Source organism: Diadema setosum, chromosome 9, assembly GCF_964275005.1.
Source record: "Diadema setosum chromosome 9, eeDiaSeto1, whole genome shotgun sequence".
NCBI lineage: Eukaryota > Metazoa > Echinodermata > Echinoidea > Diadematoida > Diadematidae > Diadema > Diadema setosum.
Genome location: NC_092693.1, coordinates 9,626,616 through 9,639,713, shown reverse-complemented (window position 1 = coordinate 9,639,713; position 13,098 = coordinate 9,626,616). Strand labels below are relative to the sequence as shown.

General features: G+C 39.7%; 1 protein-coding gene across 1 annotated transcript; it reads left to right on the top strand.

Moving 5' to 3' along the window:
- The first annotated feature begins 11,246 nt into the window (after positions 1-11,246).
- Positions 11,247-12,476, top strand: LOC140232824 (G-protein coupled receptor moody-like). Its single transcript, XM_072312939.1, has one exon. The coding sequence runs from the start codon at positions 11,247-11,249 to the stop codon at positions 12,474-12,476; it is 1,230 nt and encodes a 409-aa protein (XP_072169040.1).
- Positions 12,477-13,098: the final 622 nt, after the last annotated feature.

Genomic DNA, 13,098 nt, shown 5'->3' with positions numbered 1-13,098 from the left:
TAATATATCAAAATCAGAAAATCGTAAGTTTTGACCAATTATAATGCTCTGACTTCAAACTCGATTTTCACGGCTTCGAACGTGCGCGACTTTAGGACCTTTTTGTTGTAGCGGGTCACATATAATACAGATGATGTCCGTGAACTTTATGCACCAATATCAACAATAGTATTTAAAGGGAAGGTAAACCCAAAGAACAATGTGGATTGAGTGAAAGCAGCAACATTAGTAGAACACATCAGTGAAAGTTTGAGGAAAATCGGACAAGCGATGCAAAAGTTATGAATTTTTAAAGTTTTGGTGTTGGAACCGCTGGATGAGGAGACTACTAGAGGATATGACGTATGAGTGGACAACAATACAAAGAAAATATAAAGGAAATTCAACAAAAATTCACTTTTCTAGAATTATGAAAGAGCAATGGACCAACCGCTTTCAGAAAGTAGGGGGAATAATTGCTACCCTTAACATATGTCAATATCAAGTTGATGGAATTTGTAATTTTCATGAAAAATGGATTTTTGCAGAATTTTCTTTATATTTTCTTGGTATTGTTGTCCACTCATACATCATAACCTCTAGTAGTCTCCTCATCCAGCGGTTCCAACATCAAAACTTCAAAAATTCATAACTTTTGCATCGATTGTCCGATTTTCTTCAAACTTTCACTAATGTGTTCTACTAGTGTTGCTGCTTTCACTCAACTCACATTGCTCTTGGGGTTTATCTTCCCTTTAACACTGTGCGCATGTGTTACACACAAACACACTGCTATAGCTTCTGACCACCCGAGCATTGAGAATTAAGGGTTTCTGGGACAAACACTGTACTAGGGCTTTCTATAGCTCAGTCAGTAGAGCACCGGTCTAGCAATCCGGAGGTCTCAGGTTCGACTCCCGATGGAATCCCATTTTCTTTGCTCACTTTTCCACTACTAACAATCATTATAACAATTCTCTCAATTCCATAAACCAAAAAATATATTCATACAAACATGAAGACTTTGGAACATTTCAAGGGAGATTAAACATTATGGATCTCCATGTGAGATTTTCTTTTTCAAACAGTAATAACTCTGAAAATTTTCTATGGCAAAGGAGTGGCTCTAACTTTTCCTTCCAATATTTTGCAACATCATCTTCTAATATTTTGTGTATTGTCTTCTTCACTGTAGTCCATGAGCAGATGAGCTACTGTACAAGCTGAAATTTTCGCATACAGATATTTTCGCAAATTGCTACTCGGATGACATTTTCGCGTGTTAATTTTGGGGTTGTGAGGGTCTAACTGAACTTACTTATTCGTGCGTTGTTATTTTCGCGTGTTTTTTTCGCAGTTCAAAGGCGATTCGCAAAATTTGCAAAAATAAAACCACCGCGAAAATTTCAGCTCGTACAGTATTGGTGTGGACTTGAAGCTTACTTACGACTTTCTCATGGACACTATGACAGACAGTAACAGTGGACTGCTTTGCTGTCCACTTCCACTCACATTCCAACGTGGAGTCAAGGGCATGGTTAACTAAGGGTGCGTTTATAAGATTTTTCTTTTGGCCAGAAACAGTGTTTTGAAACACTGTTTCTGGCCAAACAGTGATTCTAGCTCGAAAAAATTCTTATAAACGCTCGCCGTGATTTGAAACGAGTGTTTTGAAACACTGTTTGTAAACGCACAAAATAGTGCGTTTACAAACAGTGTTTCTGTAGAATCAGTGTTTCAAAAATCTTATAAACGCAACCGCGATCGCAAACACTGTTTATGTAACGTCACAATGCCTTGCGCGCACCCTGTTTGACCTTTTGCCGAGGAAAAACTGCGCAGAGTGAGTTGCGCAATGGCACAGTCTGAGCGAGAGCCCCAACACTCTCGGAGAAAAAATCTTATAAACGCTCTCCTGACGAAAGTGTGATTTGAAACAGTGTTTCAAAACAGTGTGTCAAAACAGTGATTCTAGGCCCGCAAAATCTTATAAACGCACCCTAAGTCGTCACCAGCTAGTAGTCTGGTGATGATTATATCTAGACTGCATCTATATCTTAAGTTAAAATAGAGTTCCTGTCGCGTTTGGGCCGGGCAATGCCACTTCAAACCAAGCCAAGTTGTTGCTCCATGACAAGAATAAAAATCTTATAAAATAGAAGGGAATGTTCTGGCATTGATTTGAGTTGATTCTCTTTTCCTTGGTTGTAATTATATAAGACCCATTTGGCATTGCATTGCTGAAACTTTGAGACATTTCCAAGACCATGGTACTTTAAAGAAATCAACTGTTCACAATTAGACTCTAGGCCTACTAAAGCACAGTACAGTACAACTGCGACCAGCCCCAATGCACAGCGTTCCACAGTATAACTGCGTACATAAGGAGCACCCCGGGGTTGAGTACACTAGACTCTACAAATAGTAAATTACATACTTGCCAACTCTACCGCTTTGGGCGGTAGACTACCGCTTTTTAGAGGTTTTGACCGGATACCGATTTTCTCTTCTGATCTACCGATTTTATAGCAAACCTACCATAAAATGAAATGGAAGTCATACATGTAGTTTCCCTTCATTGTGCGTTGATTTCCTAAAAATAAACTAGTATTCGTAGTAATTAGAATACTAATAATAATTTCAAGGAACTCATTCGTCAAAAACGCCGTATTCAGCCTTCTAATATGGACACATGTACAGTATGCACACTGCAGTGGCGCACTAGTCTCTATCATATCTACGTGCGTGCAAGACTTACTGTACACGTGTACGTGTAGCTAGAACCACGCGAAATAGTAATGACTGTTTTAGTAGCTCACGTTCTGCAAGAGTGAATGCTACGAATGGAAACCCTCCCAAACACTGCAGAAGAGAGCAAAATCTGCCACGTACAGGAATCTCACAGCCAGGTCATCTGCTAATTAATTTAGATTTGGTGAGGGCAACATTATATCTTATTCATCAAACTAGCTCCAAAATAGAAAGTACACTATAAGGGGATAAATTATTTGCCAATATGTTTGATTACTTTTTCACATATGCTTAGCCTACAAAAATTATTTACCAATATGTCTGATTTTATTTTTATATGCATAGTCTACAAAATAGTTCATAGATTTACATGGATTATATGTTTTTTATCAATACCAAGAACCCTTTAAAAAGGTTAAAAAGCATGCACCAATTTGATATTGAAAAACAAAAAAAAAGTCCACACTATACTACTAGTAGAATCTATAGACTATTAGACTCTAGTAGTACCGTACCCCCTAACTTATATTTTCATAAATACCGGTACTGGCGGTAGGCCTAGGCCTACATGACACATATTAATATTATATTCAAGTCTAGATGATAGATCTCTGTCAGACCAGTGTCTAATCCACATTTTTTTTTTCAAAGCCAGAATCTAGATCTAGAAGTTAAGAACCTAACGTTAGACCCTTGGCCTTGACCCCCCCCCCCCAACCAATAACCCCACCTCACCAAAGTACGAACCTCCAAATAAACGTTAGTGTTAATGTTAATAACCGATTGGCGATTGCATATTGTAAAGGTATATCCGTTTTACTCATCTAACATGGATCTGGCATTTCGCCATCATTCTTGCTGCCCGTCAGTCCCTGTAGCCTGCTGTAGTAGGGCCTAACGTTCAGAACGTTAGAGCATTCTACTTGTTGTAAACAAAGGTTAACTACCCGAGATGTTAATCTGCAACAAATATTTAAATAGATGGGACTAGGCTACGTAAAACTGACCATTTTTCGATCAAAGCAGTGCGCATATCTTGCATTCGATACAGCAAATTAATATAAAAAAAGACATCAGCAAGGATTTCACAGTAGACATATCCTCATGAATTCTAGATAATTCGACTTGGTAATCAAGAAGAATAAAATGAGGTACCTTTTTCCTGCTCTCTCGGTGGTGCTTGCCTGGAGGCAGGCGTCTCGACTCTGGCGTGGCACAGATGTGACAGATATCTCGCATCACACACGCACGAATCTAAATCTGGCACGGATGGCCATGAATCTCCAGCACATACTTCCGCTGAGTTCCGCAAAATGTTTGCAAATTCGAGCTAGTCTCGATATTATTTGCACTATCAGTGTTTTGAGAAAGACCTCAGCTGTTCATGCTTGGCCACCACGTCGAAGAATTTCTTGGTCCTTATTCAGTAGGCCTACTTATTTTGCTACGCGGCCTGGGCCCCGTTTTATAAAGACTTGTGATTGATTCAAATCAATCACAACTTTACGATTGAATGCAAATCCATCTTTGAAAAAAAAAGTTAATCAATCACAGGTTGCGATTGATTGCAGCTTTCAAGAGATTTGTGATTGATTGATTTCTATCACAAGTTTTATAGGACAGGACCCTGAAATGCATCACTTTTGGATGGGACTATTGCATCTTCTTTCTGCTTGCTTAGCCCAAACTGTTCGGTATAAGCAGGGAGGTGGAAAGAGACTGCCACCTTCCTGGTTACTAAGCGCCTAAACATACAGACTAAGTTGAACTTTTGTGTTTTTTTTTTTTTTAAATTTGTAATGTACATGTACAATGTAGTACTAGCACGATTTCACTTCTAAATTATCTTACTGCAGAAAAATGTTCGAACAGGCGGTTTTCGTATGATCAATAATGAAAGTCAACCTAACTATCTATAAACTGATGTGATTCTGTATACAAATTTCAGGCCTACATTTACCAATAGGAATTTGCTTCCACCAGAGTAAAGTTTATTTGCGTGCCCGACATGACAATAATTCCTACACGCAAATTGTATCCCATTAAAAACAATTTTCTATGGTACATGTCGAGTCTTACATATAAATCATTGGTTTTTACTTTTATTTTATTCCACTTTTATTGTTCTATAGGTCCTAAGGTAGTGTACAACTTCAAGAGGCACGATTAAAACTATTTGCCCAGAGGGAATTTCTCAACAGACGAAATCGAGGAGCATATCACCGAGGGCAAATAGTTTTAACGTTGACCCGAAAAAAGATCGAGCAGTCGATGTTTGCATTTATATATCGCATCCTGCTTGATTTAAGATATCTATGCTAAATTGAGGCAAGCTGAAATTAAGTTGTCGTGCTAGCGGTGAGAGAAATTACATGACAACAGGACCTAATGATAATTTCACAAAATATAGATACCCGTGCAACATAGGGGCCTATACTTAGGTGATCACTATACGTGCATCTTACTTACCAGCTCACTGCCGGGCTGGATAACGAAAGCGAGTGAAGGTCCTGCATTTCTGACCAATCAGAGACTGAGATAGAAACTTCTATAATCTTAGAATATTATAAATCTATTTTTTATATAATTGTATAGATTGCATAATGTACCGTGACGTAATTAGTCCAATATTGTATAATATTACCTTTGCACAAATCAATCATTTACTTCAACACACACACACACACACACACACACACACACACACACACACACATACACACACACACACACACGCACCCACACACACACTCACACACACACACACACACACACACAATAATGCAATCTAACATCATCTCTTCAACAGACACGTATTGTGTACCATACAAAAAAAAAAAATATATAGAAACATAATAGGTTCAATTTTTTATTCCTGTATCATACTTTCGAAATATGATAATCGTACTTTGCCATCATTTTAAACATGAAATATTATAATGGTTACTTCCCTTGCACTACAGTACTACTAATTCGAGGGCATGTATCAGCTTCAGCCTATGCCATCTCGGATACTAGTACCATAAGCGAAGTTGCACCTCCAAACCTGTCTATCTAACATGGCTAATGTTAGTAAGTATGTCAGTGCAAATACACCGAGAAAATTGTCTTTTCTATCTTATTTCAGACAAGTGTGGTATATATAGCTCAGATATAAACTTAACCATTGGGATGCTCGTTTACGAGTGGTGGATTATGGTCAAGTATAATGTTAGAGGGAAAAATAGTTCCAATACACATTACAATGTATATACAATAACATTGTACTGGCTGTCAGCGGGATATATTTTTAAGCAGAATCGATAGAACAATAAATTGTTAAATGAATTCTATATGCGATGCTTAAAAATGAAAAAGAACAAAACAACAGTAAAGCATACTATAAGAGCTACCATCAAGATAATGTAATTACTCTTATACACACATTTCATTTTAATGTGTGTGTGTATCATAACCATGGCTCATAATAATGATATGATTATAATGCATCATATCATAATGACGGAAAATGAACAAGAAAAAGCGCTTTTATGTGCCAGACCCAACCTGGACAAAATGACAAGTATTAATTCACATCATCACTTTTCACATTGTATACTTCTTTAAATTTTGAGTTTTTGTTTTATTCTGTCTTTCAAGAAGATGACTGGTAGATTGGACTCATCCAATTCGTTTTGCTTTGATAAAAAGGTCACATTGTATATGGTTGCGTTACAAGATTATAACATCTCATGTAACATCTTGTGTACCATTGAAAATCCATGCAAACTATCACATGAACAATGACGATAACGGAAGTATATCCCCGTGTTGACGGTTTGATTTTGTGAAAAAACACTCTTCTTTCACAATGCGATCAAGACGACAATAATGTTATTGCTTATAATTTGCAAACGCCCACGCGCAATCTACGATGTATTGGGCTTTCACGCACTAAGTCCCTATATCGTTAGTTTTGTTGACAGCATCTATAATGGGGGTAGTCTCAAGGCAAAAATTACCTCCTGAATGATGCATATATTATTCAGTACTAGTACGCGACCATTCCGCATCATAGAACGAAGCGTATCGTCCTTGTTAAAACGAATCATTAACTTACTAATAGTGCACGGTGTGCCAAATTAATGGACGTTTTCCTCATGATTAGTAATTTTATATTCGCGATGATTCTATCCCGTTACCAGTCCTACTTTGATATAATCGGTGAAAAAAAAAAACACACACACGCACACCCCCACACACACACACACACACACACACACACCGGCACACACACACACACATACACACAATCACGCACACACACTGCTGACACACACACACACACCTGCACAGGAACACAAACACCATTTACACGCATTCTCTTCTGGGCACTGTTTTATGAAGGGTTATAATAAAATTGATTATAATTATAGTTGATTTCAACTGTAAGTCTATGGCAGCCTGTGTGGTTAGGATTTTAAAATCGATTTTATCTTTGGATAAAACGGGGCCCAGGTAGATTAAAACTGTAACACGTCCGTTTACAGTGCTATATAGACCAGAGGGGCATTTCATGAAGCATTTTGTCTGACAACTTTGTCAGACAAATTTGCTCTCAGTCAATCAGATGCAAGGATTTCAGTAGCTTTTAACAGTTTGTCAGACAAAATATCTGACAAAACGCTTCATGAAATGCCCCAAGATCTGTCGTTTCCTCTTATTCTATAATGCGCTTATACATGCAAGATAAAGAGATAAGCGATTATTATCATGATAATCTTTATGATAATTTCCGGGATATGAATGAAGCAATGTTAACATCCCCCATTATTTTTTCACTTTGAGTTACCTCAGATTATGCTGTTGATAGGCGACGAAATGTAGAAATGAAGAGAATTTCTTTAAGCACGGCATGATCATTATCATGTTACTCTCAAGTTTCAGGCAAGCATTTTGTTTTGAATGAGTGCTTCACAGTATAATTGCCAGACACCTTAAAAAATAAGATGGTTATTAGAGCCCCCTTAAATTGATTGCTTGTGAAGTTAGGCATAATGAAGAGAAAGTAGTTCCTAAGACGATGCTTTATCCATTAAATGCATAAGTTACCATTTGCAGATGAAACAAAAACCCAGCCTTAGTGCTTCAAAATAGTTCTAAAATGTGAGTTAGGGATAGAAACAACCAGTGTAAAAATTTGAACAAGTATAATCGATGTCAAGTATTGTTAAATATATAAAATGTGAACAATGGTTATGATAAAAATGTTTCCAGACTAAACCATCTACATGCAGTCATGCTTTAATGAGAAAAATAGTGATATATCTCCTTATATTTTAGGCTTTATTGCAAAAAAAAAAAAAAAATACATGGTAGTATGTTTTGTGATACAACTGACCTACACATAATAATGCATCAAAAGTGATATCTTGAGCATCTTTTAAGTCACTGCTCCCAAAGGTAAACAGGGCCTTTAACTCTCCCACACGCAAAGTCGTCAGATCACCAGCAGTCATATTTTGATTGGATGGCAATCAAAATTCCGTACTTTTTTTTCCAGAACTTTTTCTTCAAACCCTCTTAGAATCGCTGCCTCAAAGTCCTTTTGTTATTGTACAAGAAAACCTCGCCCTTCATCAGTACGAAAGGGGTTATTCGATGACGTTGAGCTTCTTACCATGGTCAGCGGAACCGTGGGGGCCGTGGGGGCTCGGGCCCCCGCACTTTTTGTGCACCATACAAAGTAATACATAAGGTGTCATCACTTTGGGCCCTCACACTTTTTTTAACTCGGAAGTACGTAAGTGGCACTAATAGAAATAGATAGAGTGAGTGCGGTAAGGTTGTTTTTCCACTGAAGGGAAGAGAGGAGCTAAGGACCGAGGACCTTTTTTTTTTTTTTTTTTTTTTTGCTTGTTAGCTCATGAAACCCGGAAGTGGGCTCCACACTTTTGAAAACGCTCCGCCGGCCCTGCTTACTACAAGATGTTACCATATCAACGACTGATTACTGTGGTCCCTTCTCCCATTGTCTTTTTTTTTTTTTTTTCACTTCCCCATCTTTGTGTGTGTATCTCTCGCACCACGCGCGTCGATCAGCATTAATTGATTACATTCAGTGTGGACCAGTGGGTCATTATGAATACGTCACATAATGAGAATAGTGTGTGGCTGGCAACATCTCATTATTTACAGTGATTATATAGGTAATGATCATTACAGTAAAGACACTAACAACGATAGGTTCATCATTTAGTTGTTCCACGATAATGAAATGCTCCCGTGTTTTTTCTTTTTCCTTTAAAGCGATACATCACAGGAGTTCATATTTATTTATCTTTTTACTCGTGATCGTCTCTTGACGAAATTTCAGTTTATCCGCCTTCTTATCATCACCTTTTTTTTTTAATGATAGAAAACAAACAAACCAAAGTTGAATACTATTAAGATGAAATTAAATATTCGGGATTGATATGTCTTGTTGAGAACGTTGTCGATAAAACAAGGTCTTTGCACTCTCTTCACGAAATGGAACCCCGCCTCCCCTACAAGTTCTCATTGTCTGACCCACAGTCAAAGGGGTCCTAAGGAAGCCACGAAGCATGTGTGAGATATAACTACAGCTGTAATGAAAGAAAATTACTTAATCAACAAACTGAATCAATAATCATTAAGCGCGCGATGGAAAGAGCCTTGATATTGATTCCTAGACGATATGCTTGTCGTTGTTGCTGGCATTACATTCCTCTTCTATGTTTGTCAAGTTTCCACCAGATCAACTGTAGGACCTATCGTGGTGGACAGACGACAACTAAAGGGCTTTTTACACTTGTGTTTCTTAACCCCGGACTTTCTCTGACCCAGGACTATCGTTAGTCCCGTACCAATTTTTTCAGCTTTTTACACTCGCCAATTAGTCCCGTACTATCTCTTGTCCGGGGCTAAGGAGAAAACTGACCTTTTTACACTCGTCTTTCTTAGCCCCGGACTTTCCAAACCACATGAATATTCATAATTACGCTGTGTACTGTACACGTACACGCACGCACCGGCAGCACTTGATTACCTCGTTTCTGATTGGTCAGTGAGGGTCGCACTTCGTCTCCGTCGCTTAGCCCAGGATTATTTTTTCGTTCTGTTTACACTCACTTGCTTGGCACCGCAATTGCGGTGCTAGCACCGCAATTGCGGTGCTAACCCCTGCTATTTTGCAGGGCCAGATAGTACCGTACTATCGGTGGGGCTAGCCCACTTTGGCAAAAACGAGTGTAAACAGAAAGTGGGCTAAGGATAGTCCCGTACTATCGGTGGGGCTAAGGCCCCCCCTTAGCCCCACCGATAGTCCGGGGCTAAGCAAAAATTTACAAGTGTAAAAAGCCCTTAAGTGCCTGAGTGCGGTTATTACAATCACGCTTTCCCTCGCGCAGATTAAAATCGACTGGAATTTTGTGGACAATGTTATCCGTGATAGGTTATTTTAGGCAAAAGAGCCTGTTCGGTTCGGCTGCATTGAGACTGTGAATTAAAGTGATTTGCTAATGATATTCTACTGCATGACTGACTCCCTTCCCCAACTGCGCGCGCGCACGAAAATGTGCTTCGAAGAGAGAAGCATAACAACGTAAAAGTCAGAAGACCAGGGTATACCCAACACTTATTGCATGAGGGTGATGCATCATGGCAATTGACATGCGCAACATTGATGGTTCCCCGCATCCCGACGGGTATAAGGTCGTGCCATACAGACAAATCGAAAGAAGAGTGATTGAATCACGCACCCCGTCATCGTGAAAATCATTTTCCGGGAAAAGTCGGCATAATATCAAAATAAAGATCCAGGATTTCGGGAAATGATAAGTAGAGTTCTACAAGCATGGTGTAGGCAATTTTCACCAATCTCATGCTTCTCGGGCGCCTACATTATGAAATATGGCAGATGCTGAACATCACGGGAAGCTGTGCCAATGTACCAATTGAAGATGGCTATAACCTTTTTCCTGGTGGAACCATTATGCTGTTTTTGAACCGTGGAACATTATTGAACATTTACCGTGGAATTTATACGAAGCTTACAAGCATTCAGAAGATCATTGACTTTGCTGGGGAAAAAAGAGAGCCAACCAACAAACCAAACTTTTAAAGAAATTTGTGAGTCAAAATGAACGAATCCTTCGCGACATTTCTGCCCAGTTAATATTAGACAAAATGAAAATATTGTCTATTAACCAATTTTAACATTAAAATTAGAGTGTTATACCGTCGCTGGAGATGTTGTGTTTCTCGCGTCTACAAGGAAATCGGCCGTTGTTGTTCCCTCTTTTGACTGCTTTGTTTCAAGGGCGGACTGCCGAAAGTTAGCGGACAGTATCTGGACAAACACACCTTACTTCTTCATTGAGCAGCAGTTGGTCTAAATCAAGTAAGTGTAAATCCTGTTCATATCTAGCATTACCAGATTCCCCAATCATTCATCGTTATCATTTCACTCTCCGTTTGTCATGGATTACAGCAGTTCGTCAAATAAAACATCGAAGATGACGTCTATTATGCCATTCTTTCTGGACGACCGTGTTCAACAGAGCATCATTGCGTTGATGTTCTCCGTTATCTCGTTCCTCGGCATCATCGGTAACCTGTTGGTATTTTTCGCCGTGCTCCTCAGTCGCAAGCTTCAGACGCAGACCAACGTCCTCGTCGTCAACCTCTGCGTTGCCGACTTCCTGACCAGCATTTCGCTGCCATTCCAGGCTGCAGCGGCCGTGGTCGACGACTCGTCTTCCCCTCGGTCCTTCCTCTCCTCGAATGGATTCTGCGCGGTGATCACGATGCTGGAAATCGTTTGTCTTGGGTGCAGCATATTGACGATGACGATGATCGCCGTCAACCGCCTCATCGTCGTCACACGCTCGAAGTCGGCATACGGGCGAGTGTTCCCGCGCCCATTACTCGTTGCCATGATCGTGATCGTGTGGTTGATTCCACTCACAGAATTTGGGGTGGCAGTTCTCACTGGCCACATTATCCTTGGTTACTATCGTCGCTTTCGTGTTTGCGCTTGGCACGAAGACTACCCAATTTCGAAATTTCTGATCGGCGGTACATGCGCCCTGACGCTGTTCATAACGCTGTGCTGTTACCTCAAGACCTATTTCTTTGTCAGACGGCATGCAAGAGCAGTAACGAACGACCTTCGAACTGACGCTATAAACCTGCAGTCACGATCACACAGTCGCTCTCTTTATACACGACACTCACCCAGGAGGTTGTCCATAGGTAGTGACATACATGTACCTGTTGCGTGGAATACTGATCATGGATTTCCTGCAGCAGACAACAACCCGATACCATTTATAAAGTCGGGGAAATATAATCAGCTCACTTCTCTCTCGCCGCAAATCCCGGCAAGATGTCAACAAAATGAAAATGCTGAAGTCATCAGCACGAGGGCCAGTAGTGCAGTCACAGACTATCCTCAAGCAAAGCACAATAAAGCACTCGAAGCCGACATCACGAAGAATTTGTTTCTCGTTGTCTGTGCGTTCGTCATCAGCATCGTCCCATTCACCATCTGTTTTGCCTTGCCGTCGTGCCAAGAGCCGTTCGTATATACCCTGGTCATACTTACCATGGGTAGCTGCGTAAATCCCATCATATACGGCTTCAAACACCCGCACTTCCGGCCAGTCTTCAAGTCCATACTACTTTGTCGTCTGGTCGATATACAGCAACCTTCAAGACTGGCGCGTAAACTCACTAAGAGATAGAAGTGACGATCACATACCTTAAAACCTTCGATTCGCATGCCAGAGTTTAAGCTCTCTGGCATACGAATCAAAGGCTTTGGTAATGTATGAGATGATAATTGTTTTATAGATTGAGTGTTCATTTAACGTAACAGTGACGATAAATTCAAATGATAGGCAGAGCCAAGATACTTGTTCGCACCTTGATAATGAATCGTATAGGTGGTCTTTGTCAAGTGGAATTAAGTGGATGGATATTTTTACCGCTTATTGGTAGCTTTTCGTGCAAAGCCGTTTTCATTTTGAAACACAATCGGATGTTGCATTTTTATCTGTTTTTCATAGCTGATTGAGGTAGCTGTATTAGGATTGAATGGTATATGCTTATTCATTATGGAGAATAGCACCGGTTGTACAATAAATCTCAATAGCGTACGTGTAATTTAGTGATTCTGCATATTCTAAAAGATGAATTAAATTAATAGATGCCTATATACTTTCGTATTTCTTGCAGTTTCTGTATCTACGCATCTTTGTCCAATTGAAAGCGGTTATACTCGAGAACATTAACCTTTTCCAAGCTAGCGACCTTGGATAGTGTGTATAACATTATTGGGTTTTCTGTGCGAATTGGCACTCGACC